We start from the raw sequence: 15,371 nt of genomic DNA on the forward strand, positions 1-15,371 counted from the left end.
GGATCGGCTGGGAGAGCTTGGTCTGCTGCATCCTTTGGGCCCCGGGCCCGCGGCCCTGACCAGAGCTGTGTCCGAGGATGTAACACCAGGGGCGGTCTGACGGGACGTGGAAGCGGGGCAGGCTAAGCTAACCGCTAGCCCATGCAGACCGGCAGTTCCGATAACACCGAGAGTGGTCTGGCGGCGGCCTCGCCTAGACTATGTTTTTGGTGGTGTGGGGAGGTGTGCCGAAGGTGTCTGGCTGGGAGAGCTGGTGTTGGATCGGCTGGGGGGGGAGCCTGGTCTGCTTCGTCCAGTGGGCCCAGGGACCACGGCCCTGCTGGAGCTGCACCCGAGGAGGAAACACCGAGGGTGGTCTGACAGAACACGGAAGCAGGGCAGGCTAAGCTAACTGCTAGCCCATGCAGACCAGCAGTTCCGACAGTCATCCTGGCTGGCGCTCGTTCTCTGGACAGTGGAATTTTTGGACTGTGTCGCACTGAGTGGACTGTTTTGTTAACTGTTTGTGTGTTGTTGTTTTTTTTTTTGTTGCTTTGTTCTCTCTGTTTTTGTATGTTTTTGGTGGTGTCGTTTTTGGGAATTATTTGGATGTGTGTTTTTGTCTTTTTTGTCACACTGCTGTGGGCTGGGGGAAACGGAATTTTGCTTCTTTTTGTGTACGCAAGTACATGAAAGAAATGACAATAAATTGTTCCTGATTCCTGGTTTAATATCCCGGGTTGAAGATTGAGCATTTTGGGTTTTCTTCGGCGCACTACGGGTTTTTTTTTTTTTCCTTTGAGAAAACTCAATGTTTGGAGGATAGTGCCTGCATAATTGCCTTTGTTCTGTTCCCATAGAAAACTGCCCTGTGGAGTTGCCGTCACTTTCTGGACATTAGGTCCCATTTTGTGTCCGCATGAGTGTGTGTGCATTTGCCTCCAGCCAGGCGCTAGTGGAGGTCACATCATGAAGTCGATGCCAGTCTCTTGTTACATCACGTTGGCTTGTTCCCGTTGAGTCCGTGGACTCTATTTATTAACCCTGATCAATAGGGCCACCGCAGCCTGCCCTGCTATCATGGTCAATGGTCCACACAGACAGACAAATGCAACTACGAGTCAAACTATATCATTTAATCTGTCACCGTTGGGTGAATTCATTCAGTCGGATGATTGGGTGATTTATTGAGTGGCCCCTTTTAATATTAAGTGTAGTAATGGGGCATGTTTGCTTTTTGTTTTTTTCACCAGGGAGAACTGACCTGATAAAGGCCTGTGTACCAAACCGTTGTTATTAAATATCTCTGACTGCAAGTATAGAGGACAGTGTGCAGGAGTCTTTTGGTCTACTATGGAGAACTGCAATTACAGATCAGATCATTATCAAGCAGCTATCAAAATAATTGCTTGAAGACTAAATCTAAACTTGCAAAGCGATAAGGTAGAACATCCTGCACTTAATGTGTTGAAGACACTCAGTCACCTCCCAATTGTATCCGGCCAATTACCCCACTCTTCTGAGCCATTCCGGTTGCTGCTCCACCCCCCTCTGTTGATCTGTTGATCCGGGGAGGGCTGCAGACTACCACATGCCTCCTCCGATACATGTGGAGTCGCCAGCCGCTTCTTTTCACCTGACAGTGAGGAGTTTCGCCAGGGGGACGTAGCGCGTGGGAGGATCACGCTATTCTCCCCAGTCACCCCCCCCGAACAGGCGCCCTGACCAACCAGAGGAGGCGCTAGTGCAGCGACCAAGACACATACCCACATCCGGCTTCCCACCCGCAGACACGGCAAATTGTGTCTGTAGGGACGCCCGACCAAGCTGGAGGTAACGCAAGAATTCGAACCAGCGATCCTCGTGTTGTCACTCAGCCATTTCTTAATATCTGCTTATAGCGTGTGTTTTTTTTTCTCAGGCTTGGACGTCAGTGCCGCTGCTGTCGTCTTCGCAAATCACAGCCGCACATGGAGGCCGCAAGTTGGCCAAGTAATAAGGACTTGAAACTAGAAACTAGATAAAATAATGGCTTACACACAGTGAATACTTTACAGGGGCACATCTGAAGGACTGCTGAGGATTAGTTTCAGACAACAAAGGGATATGTGATCAGCCAAGGTTATAACATAACCACCCACAAGCAGCTGACTCTGCACCTCCACTTGACAGCTCCATTTACGTGTGTTGTGTGTGTGTGTGTGTGTGTGTGTAATAGATAGCCAGCATCACTGTCAAATCCATTTGCTCTTGGAACAGGCACCAGTGTCTATTGGCTTCTCAGCAGATGTGAGGGACATCAGGGTTCAGGTCCCAGACTGACTGCAGGGTGAAGCTTTTATTATCGACTAGCCTCGTGTGTATAAGATACACCAGGGTTATGTAACGGAGTTGCCTAAGTCGAGACTTCAACCTTGTAAAAGTCCAGGAAAGTGCCTCTCCTTCACTGTTGGGTTGGATGTCTCCTCATGGGGATGCGGAGCAGCAGATCCTCTGGCAAAGATAATTTATTTTTGTTTTTATTTTCTATTTTGATATACTTTATTAATCCCCATGGGGAAATTATGCTCTGCATTTAACCCACCCTAGCTGCCTAGCTGGGAGCAGTGGGCAGCCACCGTGCAGCACCCAGGGACCAACTCGTCGTCTTGACATGCCTTGCTCAGGGGCACAAACAGGAGTAGTAACCCTAACATGCATGTCTTTTTGATGGTGGGAGGAAACCAGAGCACCCGGAGGAAACCCACGCAGACACAGGGAGAACATGCAAACTCCACACAGAGGACTACCTGGGATGATCCCCGAGGTTGGAAAACCTCAGAGTTCGAACCCAGGAACTTTCTTGCTGTGAGGCAACAGCGCTAACCACTGGGACACCGTGCCGCCAAAGAGCTTTTTGTTCAAAGCTCTGCTCATAGGCTGTCTCTTAAGTCCTTATTCACATTAGATGAAATGATTTCAAAGTTCCCCTGGCAAAGCAAGGAATTCCCTCCAGGAAAAAAGGGTGCCACACTTATCTAACCGGAAAAAAATAGTACAGGGCAGCCGTTCTTCATTGGATAACTGAAGAAAAAGAGACATCGTCGTTGTACTGCAAAGTTCACGTCCAAGTGTGCTTTTAGAGCCACTCCAATTTTTTGGACAAAAAAAAAAAAAATTAGTAAAAGAGTCATCAAAATAAATGGATGAAAGTCAATTTTAAAGTGTGTTCCACAAAATAGACACAACCAAAATTCCCCACCTCGACACCCAGAACTACTTGAATTGCAACAAAAACTCACTTTGTTCCATGTAAATGGGATCCAGAATTCAAGAAATTGGTATGTAAGGGTGCTCAGGTGCTTAAAATTAGACATCTCGGACGTCCCTACAAACACAATTGGCCGTGTTTGCGGGTGGGAAGCCGGATGTGGGTATGTGTCCTGGTCGCTGCACTAGCCCCTCCTCTGGTCACTTGGGGTGCCTGTTGGCGGGGGGGGGGGTAGCGTGATCCTCCCACATGTTACGTCCACCTGGTGAAACTCCTCACTGTCAGGTGAAAAGAAGCAGCTGGTGACTCCACATGTATCGGAGGAGGCATGTGGTAGTCTGCAGCCCTCTCCGGGTCGGCAGAGGGGGCAGAACGGCGACCGGGACGGCTTGGAAGAGTGGGGTAATTGGCCGGATACAACTGGGGAGAAAAGGTGGGGGGGGAGTCCAAATAAATAAATAAAAAGTAATAGACGTCAATGTGAAAAAAAAATGCCACACACAATTCAAACAATGTAGAACAGATTATTGTATATCCGTGATGGAAGGAAGGACATTATTATTGTCCCAATTGGGAATTCAAAATTAAACGAAATTAAACAATAGAATAAAAGTCCAGAGAAAACCTTCGAGGAACGACCTGACCATCCGTCATGGAGGGAATTGAAATGTGGGTTAAGATGAGCTCCTGACACTGAGGTGACACCTGTCACATAGGGTCATACATATGTTCTGGGCCCCCAATGACCAGAAGACTGTCAAGGCATCCAAGCAGACATCGAGTTGTTTCTATGGCTGGATCTGCCTTTAGAGCCACAGCATATCCTGCCCGGGGTGGGACCTGAGGGTTGGATTTCCTAAAACATGACCTAACCCCTCAAGATTCTGCTTTTGACGGCAAAGAAAAGGACCGTGGTCTCCTGGTGAAAGCCTCCAACAGCGAGACGATGGAGAGAGGATCTCAGGTGTGGGTGTGATGGAGAGCTTTACCGTGGCACCCCAGCTGAAAACGGACACATTTACCAGATCCAATCTGTCATAATGAAACTTTCTACCTATGACACATGAAAATTGTGCCTTTCTTCTCAGATATTGTCGGTATTTTTTCTTTTCTGTTTTCTTTCGTGTGTGCATGCAGAATATAAATGAACAAAACTGTGACTAAAGATAACATTTCCTTTTTGTTTCGATGAAATTCTGTATGTCGTACTTGTTTGTGTATGCATCGATCTATTTATCTGTCGTGATTTTTCAACGCGTGACTGAATGTATCGTATAAAGACAAAATGGATGACTCATTCTTTCTCTCTCGCTCTCTCAAATTCAAATTCAAATTTGCTTTATTGGCATGACAAACATTCTCATATTGCCAAAGCATTAATAACATATGATACAAAATACATAATGTCAGTCCGCGGTGGTGTAGCGGTCTAAGCATCGGCTTTGTGTCGATGCAGTTGCCCACTGGGGACCGGGGTTCGAGTCCCGGTCTCGTCAGATCCGGCTATGGCCGGACTCGATGAAGCAGCAACGCTGTCTTCGGGAGGGGGTCGGAGTCGGCTTGTGTTCGTCACATGAATGCGGCTCTGTGTGTGTCGGAAAAAGCAGTGGTTCGGCCTGGATTCGCCTTGTCCCGGAAGTGGCGAGGCGTCTCCTCCGAGACTGCCGGCTGGAGAGATGCAGTTGAGGAACGCATGCAGTACGAGGGTGTGTGTTTGTACTAAAATAGGGATTGATGGGCCACTAAATTGCGAGAAAAAGGGAAAAATCAGAAATAGATTTATAAAAAAAAAAAAAACTTAATGTCATAACAAACAATACAAGATAAGATGGTCGAAAACAAACAAACACATATATTAATGAAGTGATTTTAGTCACTCGTTGTCCCTGACTTTGTGGCCGCTGCTACACACTTTGCTGCCAACCATGAACATTGGGCTTTCTCACCTTATGAGTAGGGGGTTGCATGGGCAGGGTCAAAATGTATTTGGGTTTTTGTATTTTTGTGAATTTAGGGTGGTATTCTTTTTTGTATTTGTCACATGTGGTCGAGAAGTGGAGATCTGTCCCCGCCACTCCTTGACCACAGTGAGACACTGCCTGTCTGTCCTCTCTGGGCAGCAGGTTTGTGTGTGTGGGTCTTTCTCCACGGCCAGGCTGTAAGACTGAGTGTGTACATTGTCAGTCCAATAGGTTTCATAATTTTGTTTTTGTTGATTGACAGGTTGGTTGGGTGGATTTGTTGAGGGATGATGTCACTGTCCTGAGGCTGGTTATTATCGGTGGCGTTAGAAGGGTCTCATGTTAGTCTGTTGAGCATCAGGACCAGTTGACTGAGGGGACTCTTCTCTATGTTCATCTCTTGGCTTTTGAGGGATTTATAATGATAGGATTTGGGGTCTCTCTCTCTCTCTCTCTCTCTCTCTCTCTCTCTCTCTCTCTCTCTCTCGCTCTCTCTCGACGTGTCCCCTTGGTTAATTTTCTGATAGGTCAGACAAAAATGAGCATTTGTCTTAGCAGAAGGAACAAAATGAAAGGCACAGGGTCCACGGATGCTGCGCTCACATTCAGGGGTCTGGTGACTGCTCGGCTGAAAATTGAATTCATGTTTTTCAAACTTGGAAGAATTTATTTCTATTTGGGGACATGGGGGTGTGCTGTGCACAGTGGAAGACCAAGTGCTTATTCTTAATCTTTGAAAAAATGGAAAATAGGGGGAAGGTGTATCCTTTTGTTTTCACTGTGTATGGCAATTGTTGTGTTTTTCCACTATGAATATGAGTTTTTGTGTTGATGTTATCTTGATGTGACTGAAGAATTGGAACATTAAAGGCTTGGTTAAAGGTCAAGGTCTCTCTCTCTTCTCTCTCTGCTCTCTCCTCTCTCTTCTCTCTCTGCTCTCTCCTCTCTCTCTGCTCTCTCCTCTCTCCTGCTCTCCTCTCTCTCTGCTCTCTCCTCTCTCCTGCTCTCCTCTCTCTCTGCTCTCCTCTCTCTCTCTGCTCTCTCCTCTCTCCTGCTCTCCTCTCTCTCTGCTCTCCTCTCTCTCTCTGCTCTCTCCTCTCTCCTGCTCTCCTCTCTCTCTGCTCTCTCTACTCTCTCTGCTCTCCTCTCTCTCTGCTCTCTCCTCTCTCCTGCTCTCCTCTCTCTCTGCTCTCCTCTCTCTCTCTGCTCTCTCCTCTCTCCTGCTCTCCTCTCTCTCTGCTCTCTCCTCTCTCCTGCTCTCCTCTCTCTCTGCTCTCCTCTCTCTCTCTGCTCTCTCTCTCTGCTCTCCTCTCTCTCTCTGCTCTCTCTCTCTGCTCTTCTCTCTCTCTCTGCTCTCTCCTCTCTCTCTCCTCTCTCCTGCTCTCCTCTCTCTCCTCTCTCTTCTCTCTCTGCTGTGCTCTCCTCTCTCTCTCTGCTCTCTCCTCTCTCCTGCTCTCTCCTCTCTCTCTCTCTGCTCTCTCCTGTCTCTGCTCTCCTCTCTCTCTGCTCTCTCCTCTCTCCTGCTCTCCTCTCTCTCTGCTCTCCTCTCTCTGCTCTCCTCTCTCGCTCTGCTCTCCTCTCTCCTCTCTCTCTCTCTGCTCTCTCCTTTCTCCTGCTCTCTTCTCGCTCTGCTCTCCTCTCTCCTCTCTCTCTCTCTGCTCTCTCCTTTCTCCTGCTCTCTTCTCGCTCTGCTCTGCTCTCCTCTCTCTCTCTCTGCTCTCTCCTTTCTCCTGCTCTCTTCTCGCTCTGCTCACCTCTCTCCTCTCACTCTCTGCTCTCCTCTCTCCTGCTCTCTTCTCGCTCTGCTCTCCGTTCTCCTGCTCTCTTTTCGCTCTGCTCTCCTCTCTCCTGCTCTCTTCTCGCTCTGCTCTCCTCTCTCTCTGTCTGCTCTCTTCTCTCTCTTTGCTCTCTTCTCTCTCTGCTCTTCTTTCTCTCTCTCTCAGTTCAATTCAAATGTGCTTTTATTAGCATGACAAATATACATTTGTATTGCAAAGCATTTTCACATAAAGGACAATAAGAGCGCACAAATACAGCACATATATACATCAACACATGCAATAAAACAACTCACACCGCTACGTCATGGCAACAAGATCCTCTGAGTGGATGTGCGTGAATTTGTCAGTCTCTGCATGTGTGTGTGCTGTGTGTGTGTGTGCGTGCATGTGAGAGTGTGTTCACATAAAGGACAAGAACAGCATACAATACAGAACACATCAACAGATGCAAATAAAAATCTTTTTGCCATCGTCTGTGTGCCCCTGTGAGTGTGTGTGTGTGTGGGGGGATGTTCGTGTGTGTGTGTGTGTGTGTGTGTGAGTTTGTGTGTGTGTGTGTGTGTCTCCGAGTGTTGTCCCGGTCCTCCCCGTTGGGAAGGGGTATGGGGTATCACACGCTGTCCCTCAGACGGTGGCAGGCTAGGACATACTGTGCAGCCACAGTACAGCTGTCCCTGTGTTCACCTAGTATGTAGGGCAGTTTTCTGGGGTTTGGCAGGGCCGTGAATTTGGGGTGTCTCTCCTCAAATTTCTGAAAGTAGTAATCATGGAATTTCCCGGAATGTCTTGCATTCAGCTAAGAGGTGCAGCTCTGTCTCGACGACATTGTCTTCACACCGTTGACAGAAACGTTGGCCTTTTGGCATCCGGGTCTTCTTATGTCTGCCTGTTTCTATTGCTAGGCGATGCTCACTGACTCAGTATTTCGTCAGTATGTTTCTCACATTTGTTTCTTTTATTTGAATGAGGTAATCAATCTGCTAATGTGTACTCTCTGTCCAGGGCCAAATAGCATTGCATCTTGCTTTGGGATTTTGTTTTAGATTGCCAATAATTGTCTCTCTCTCTCTCTCTATCTAATTTCACCATCTCAGCTCTCTTCTCTCTCTCGTTCTTTCAAGCACTCCCTGCCTCCCCAGCACACTCTCTGACATGCACATGCAGATTCTATCACTCATTTCATGTCTTTTTCAGGTGTGTGTGTGCGCGTGCGTGCACCATGACGTCTAAACCTCACCCTCCCCTGATGAAGAAGCACAGCCAGACAGATCTGGTGAGCCGTCTGAAGACCCGTAAGATCCTCGGAGTTGGAGGCGAGGATGATGACGGAGAAGTGCACCGTTCAAAGGTCAGATCCCACCATGTGAATGCCTTTCTTTAGCTATTTATGGTTCTAGGTCATTAACATCCACCCATTATCTACTATACCTGCTTAATCCAGTTCAGGATTTGCAGGGGGACTGCAGTCTGTCCCAGCAGGCTTTGGGCAGAAGGCAGGGAGACACCCTGTACACAGGTCTCAAGTCAAGTCAATTTTATTTGTATAGCCCAATATCACAAATTACAAATTTGCCTCAGCGGGCTTTATAGCAACACAACATCCTGTTCTTAGACCCTCTCATCGGATAAGGAACAACTCCCTAAAAAAAAAAAAACCTTTAACAGGGAGAAAAAATAGGAAGAAACCTCAGGGAGAGCAACAGAGGAGGGATCTCTCTCCCAAGACGGACAACGTGCAATGGATGTTGTGTTTAAACAATTTACAGTCCATCACAAGGCCCACATACACAGTCCCTCACACACCTATGGGGCAATTAAGAGGTCTCCAATTCGCCTGACCTGCATATCTTTAGACTATGGGAACAAACAGGAGTGCCCGGAGGAAACCAGTGAGAACTTGGGATACATGTTAACATTCAGACGCCACACAGATGGGCTGGAATTTAAGCCAGGACCTTCTTGCTGTTGGCCTACAGTGCTCACCACACCATCACGGTGCTGCCGTTGTGTAGTATTTATGTATGTATTGAGGCGAAAACTTGCATCTTTCACGTTGCCGCCTTGCCATGCAAGCAAAAGTAACACCACATTTGTATTCATGAACCCTGAGAAGAGGCATCGATTTTAAAAATTCACCGTTGCCTGCTAATTGGCTCGCTATTCTTATGGCGGTCCATAGTGTGTAGTTTCTTCTGACGCTCCAGTGAATCTATTGGCTGGAGCTCCAGTAGCTCCACTGAGAGGAGACCGACCTCCCCTGGGAGAGTCTCTGCTGGTTGCATCCTTCCTATTCTCTCCCAAGCACACATGCAGATGCATACAAACACATGCACTTAGCACAACAATGTGTTTACCAACACAATGTGCACAAAAAAACACTTGTGACACCTGCACCCATATTGAGAGTCAGTTAGATATTTACTCGACCTGCATCGTGGAAGTTACAGAACAAGATTTCTGGCCTTCCTTCCTTCCTTTTTGTTTTGTTATTTTTATTATTTATTTATTTGGATCACATTGCGTTAGACGAGCCTAGCCTGAGCCGACTGCACCGAGCTGAAATATTCATTAGTCGAGAGGCAGAAGAAGCGAGCCGAACAGGCTGGGCTGTGACGAGACGTCGGCTTCCTTTCATTCCACAGCCCCGCTCTGTGTTTGTGTTCTTGCTCCGTGTTTTAGCGAGGGGTTCATCCCAGACATCTGCCGCTCGCATCCCTCTGCTCGGCTCGCTGCTGCTAGCGCTCACAGACAAAGACACAGGCAAGAGTCACACGGAGTGTAGGGGATTAATGTACACAGATACTGATGGTTAAATACGGAGTCAAAGAGCGGCGGTCGAGCACGAGGCTCCTGCACGGTAGCGGCTCCTGCTGCTGGCTCACTGTGGTCCATCCTGTGTGCTGCAGTATGTGCCATGAAGACGTCATGTATAATGTGCTTTTCATGGTGACCCAGTTTGAGAGAAAATGTTAACATTGTGCTTTCTCTCTGATGCCACGGCGTTATTTTGGACTTGTTAGGGTTTTTTTTTTTTAGATGTCTTTTGCCACAATTGTTTGCGGTAGAGAGGCCTAAGGGATTTTGCGATAAGGTTATCTGCGTAGCAGGAGTGGGTTTGAAGGGGAAACGGTTGTCACGATCCCTGGGGTCCCTGTAAACAAAGGAGGGAAGTGCTGCTGCAGCCTGTCTGTCTTCCTGACTCCCTCTCTCTCTCTCTCTCTCTCTCTCTCGCTGCTTTGGAGCAAGAAGGATTATTCCTGCCTCTGTTCCTTTGGTGAGAAGGGAGAATCTTTTTGTGTGTGTGTGTGTGTGTGTGTGTGTGTGCCTTTTTTTTTAACCTTCATTACACAGCAACATTGAAGAGGCAGATAGGAAACTGGAGAGAAGTGGGGGGGGGGGTTTACATGCAATAAAGGTCACCAGCTGGAATCGAACCGACGACGGTTGTGACCATATGGTATGCTCTGTAACCATTTGGCTGCGGAAGCGCCCCAGGAAGGGAGAATCTTGCGTGCTTTCTCTAGCAGTGTGTACAGTAAACGGCAGTGTGTGTCTGAATACTGGCCCTCTAGATAGGCGTCCCACTCTTACAAACTGGCTGTCCTGCCAGCCGACGCATACACGTGCATCCGTGATGAGCCGCCTCATGTTTTTGCACCTTGGATGTTTTGTCGAGATCAATGTAGAATATTATAGTTATTTTAAAGCTGCTGTGAAGAGTTTTATTATTGATTTTTTTTTACCCAATCAGTATATCTCAGTATATTTATTAGTCTCTCAATATATGACCAACATGCAGTAGCGGTAGATGACCAACATAAGCAAATTAGGCCATCAGTGAGGAAAATCAGATATTGGTATTTAATGATTCCGAGCGTGTCTGCGGGTCAGACTTCCTGCAAAATCTGACAGAAGCATTTACAGCACATGCACAGCCACAATTTAAGTTAACTCATTGCTGTGTATATTGCAAACAACTTGGGCCTTATGGATAAACGTGCACGCAGAAAGCCTTTGCATATGCAAGTTCTCACGCACACACAGGCTTTATAAAAAGAAAAGCTGATGTTAGTGTGTGCACCACCGTGTGAACTTTGACCCGTTTCTATGCACATTTTGGAGACAGTCAGAAATCCTTACTCCTATAACAGAGTAATGAAATAATGCACAATAATAATAATAAATCAAACTTATATGGCGCTTTTCTAACAAATCGCTTTACAATAAACGACGGTGAAACAAGACAACAGATAAACATAACACAGACATACAGGGGTGGATGGGAAGGGGGGGGGCTATGAGAGGGAGAAGTGGCAATGGGGCATCCAGATGGCATAGCGGTCTATTTCGTTGCCTACCAACACAGGGATCGCTGGTTTGAATCCCCATGTTACCCCCGGCTTGGGCGGGCATCCCTGCAGACACAATTGGCCGTGTCTGCCGGATGTGGGTATGTGTCCTGGTCGCTGCAGTACTGCCTCCTCTGGTCGGTCGGGGCGCCTGTTCGGAGGGAAGGGGGCACTGGGGGGAATAGCATGATCGTCCCACGTGCTACGTCCCCCTGGCGAAACTCCTCACTGTCAGGTGAAAAGAAACGGCTGGCGACTCCACATGTATTGGAGGAGGCATGTGGTAGTCTGCAGCCCTCCCCGGATCAAGAGCTGCAGAGGGGATGGAGCAGCGACCGGGATGGCTCAGGAGATCGGGGTAATTGCCTGGATGCAATTGGGGAGAAAAGGGGGGGGGGAGCACAATGGTATTTAATTTCAATACATTTCACTCTGTCAAAGTAAAATTGGTTTTAAACAAATTATGTATCACCTATATAGACATAGCCTATAGGCAGTTTATGATGGTCCTTCTATGAAAAGCACAGTGACCACCTTCCCAATTTGCATAATGCATTGATGCTTTAATTAATGTCTAATTCAATTTATAATTACAACGAATATGTCTACAGGGTTCTGCTAACCCTGTAACCATCTCACTGTGTGCATTTATTTTAACACGTTATTGTTCATCTATATGCTAAATAAATCTAACCGCTCTCAGATGACAGCACCTGCACTACATAGACTCACATTATCATAGAAAACAGAGACTTGAAAGGACGATAGATGATCTCTGACCCTGTCCACCCAACATGCAGCACATGCTGCCACAGTTTACACACTTTTAGATGTCATACGTGGAATTTACATGAAATGGCAAAAATTATTTTTACATTTATTTAAATTAAATTTATTTTTTAACAGGTTTTTTTTGGGGGGGAGGATTTCCCCCCTTTTTTCTCCCCAGTTGTACGTTGTACTTGGCCAATTATCTCACTCTTCTGAGTCATCCTGGTCGCTGCTCCACCCCCTCTGCCCATCCGGGGAGGGCTGCAGACTACCACATGCCTCCTCCGATACATGTGAAGTCGCCAGCCGCTTCTTTTCACCTGACAGTGAGGGGTTTCACCAGGAGACGTAGTGCATGGGAGGCTCACACTATTCCCCCCCAGTTCCCCCTCCCCCCCATCAGGCGCCCTGGCTGACCAGAGGAAATGCTAGTGCAGTGACCAGGACACAAACCCACATCTGGCTTCCCATCCGCAGACACGGCAATTGTGTCTGTAGGGACGCCCGACCAAGCTGGAGGTAACACGGGGATTCGAACTGGCGATCCCCGTATTGCTAGGCAACGGAATAGACCGCCTCGCCACCCGGACGCCCCTTAACTATGTACAGCTGACATCCATGAGTACTCTGAATGCTTGTCCTGCAGTAGTCTGTTGGTGCTGGTAGCATTCAGCCGCTCTCCCGTCTCCACCCACAGCCTCTGTCTCCGTTACATGTCGGTCTGTAAAATAATAAATTCACTTGTATGCGCAACCTGTTCTCTATAAATTATTTAGAAGCATTTTGAAAACTGAGACGATGTTTGTGAAAGCTGTTTAAAAATGAGAAAGACTCACCATCAGCACTGATAATGGTTTGTCCTACAGTCTTAGCTTCTCCTTTATGGCAGCAATTCTGGAGTCAGTTGCAATGAACTATGGCGTCTCCTCTCCCCACCAGTGGAGGGACACTTCCACCTACATGGGGGCCATTTCTTAAACTCGTTCACAGTGTGAGGCTCAGAGCTGGCTGTATTTACCACCTCTGTGACAGTAGGACGCTCGGCACTCATTCTGATGTTGCGACTGGGTTTACTGAAAAACCTGAGCTATCAGTCTGCACTTGAATATTAAAAAAAAGGCTGTTTTAACATCCATTTTTTTCATGTGTTGGGGTAACTGGGTGGGATGAGAAGCTCGTTCACATGCACACAATTTCAAGTTGGTTTGGGAATTATAAAGTGAAAGTGTGCAGGATGTGGTGCACGCAGGGTATTATAAATCTAAATATTTTTGAACGTACAAAGTTTTCTTGTTCGGTGCATACGCAAGCTTTTAGTGTGGAACCTACGCAAAGTTTAACACGCAAGGCCCTATTTTTTCCAAAATGCCGCTACATCTCTCACTGCTCTCTTCAAAACAAATTTACGAGCTACCGGGGGTTGAACGGAGATTTTTGTGACGAGGCAAACATTCAAAATGAAGTCACTCTTCCACCAAACACCACTGCTTTTGTCCACAAGAGCACGCAAAACAAAAATCCAAAACTTGTCATAGCAGCTTTAATATAAAATACCTCATCCCATCCCATCTCATCTCATCTCATCTCATCATCAGCCGCTTCTCCGGGGTTGGGTCACGGTGGCAGCAAGTTAAGTAGGGCACTCCAGACATCCCTCTCCCCAGCAACGCCCTCCAGCTCCTCCTGGGGGATCCCAAGATGTTCCCAGGCCAGATTGGACATGTTATCCCTCCAGCGAGTTCTGGGTCTACCTCGGGGTCTCCTCCCAGTTGGACGTGCCCAGAAAACCTCCAAACGAAGACGCCCCAGGAGGCATCCTAGTCAGATGCCCGAACCACCTCAAATGGCTCCTTTCGACACACGGCTCTATATATAAATATGTCGTCTATAATATAAAATATGTCCTGTGTAATGATGAAAACTTATGCATATTAAACAGGCTTATAGGAAGCCAAAGACATTAAAGTAGGAGCTTGTTTGGTTCAACCAAGGCGTGAACCCAGTATGTCACTGCAGCTGGGACCAGTTCAGTGGGAGACAGAATGGCCTCTGGCTCTGTGGTCATCAAGGTCGACCCCGACTGGCCTGGGCTCAAGTCCTGTACCACCAGTCCTATTGATAGTATCCTGAGAAAAAAAAATTTAATCCTTCATTCTCCAGGGTTGGAGGACTAGCTGGCGGCCAAAAGGAGAAATCCCTGTAATGGGCAGTTAACACATACATCACAATGAAATGGTTTGACGTCCTAAAAATTGCCGTAGGAATTCTAATTGGGAGCTCTGTCTATATAATGTATAACCACCATCATCTCAGTCTGACTGAGCAGAAGGACCACAACAGCCCAGTATGTGGAGGAAAACAGCTTAATGACAGAGCACGTATTGAGGCCTGTGGATAATGGAGTACATTTCCTCTAAACATTATTTACACTGTCTTGCTGAAGACGGCTTTTGTTTGCTAAGCGTGGCTCGCCGGGTGATTGACGGCAAGCCCAGGCAATAACAGCCCTGATAATGCCTCTCTCCAAGTACTTTAGTGTTTCTTCTTTCTCATGTCACCCACCCACCCACCCACCCACACACACACACACACACACACACATCCACACACACACACGCACATCCACATCTCTGACTCCACCCAGCCAGCAGCCCTGTGCACAATGGTTAGTGCTTGGTTCCTGCCATGTTTCTCATGCCCGTCATTAATAGTTATGTCTTCCTGTCAAAAACAGTCCTTTAAAACCATGGTACACCTAAGCTGATTCACCAGGTCACATGATCGCAACTAGCACAGGCAGGAACCAAAGACAAATTCAAGCATGGGCAGATCAGCCAACCGGAGATTTTACTGGAACTGGTCCATTTCTCAGTCTGTTATTGAGTTTTTAGGAATTAACATTAGATAGTCTTTTGCTGTAAAGGCAATATTGGGAATTCAACGCCAGCTGCAGCCACAGATGAGAGAGAATATTTAAGGATCAGGAGGACATCAGAGAAATGACAAGAGGTCGGCAATGAGGCTGGTTCAAGAGTCCAGACAACCCAGAGATTCTTTTATCCCTGTAATCATAAAACTGTTTTAGACTTTTGCATTTTTAACCCTTGTTTATTTTGGACCTCTGAAAATTACAACTCTGGGGCTAACTAAATGTCATGTTTCTTGTCCTTTGGCATGGTTCCGTGTCGATGCATGTCTGCAAAATGTACAATTAAATTTGCGTGTATTATCGCTGCATTATTGTGCATAGAGTATGCATATCGTGCATTATCACTGGCAC

General features: G+C 47.1%; 1 protein-coding gene across 3 annotated transcripts in view; it reads left to right on the forward strand.

Annotated features, from left to right (window-relative positions):
• The window catches only part of tp53i11b (tumor protein p53 inducible protein 11b), a 72,599-nt gene that overhangs the window by 43,777 nt on the left and 13,451 nt on the right, over window positions 1-15,371 (forward strand). For all 3 annotated transcript variants that reach the window (XR_008810388.1, XM_056282137.1, XM_056282135.1), the window contains exon 3: window positions 8,166-8,319. Coding sequence is in view for 2 of the 3 variants with exons in the window: in XM_056282137.1 (XP_056138112.1) it covers window positions 8,191-8,319 (129 nt within the window). In the remaining variant the exon portion in view is untranslated. The remainder of the gene's footprint in view (window positions 1-8,165; window positions 8,320-15,371) is intronic.

The sequence above is a fragment of the Lampris incognitus genome, chromosome 6 (genome assembly GCF_029633865.1).
Source record: "Lampris incognitus isolate fLamInc1 chromosome 6, fLamInc1.hap2, whole genome shotgun sequence".
Classification (NCBI taxonomy): Eukaryota; Metazoa; Chordata; class Actinopteri; order Lampriformes; family Lampridae; genus Lampris; species Lampris incognitus.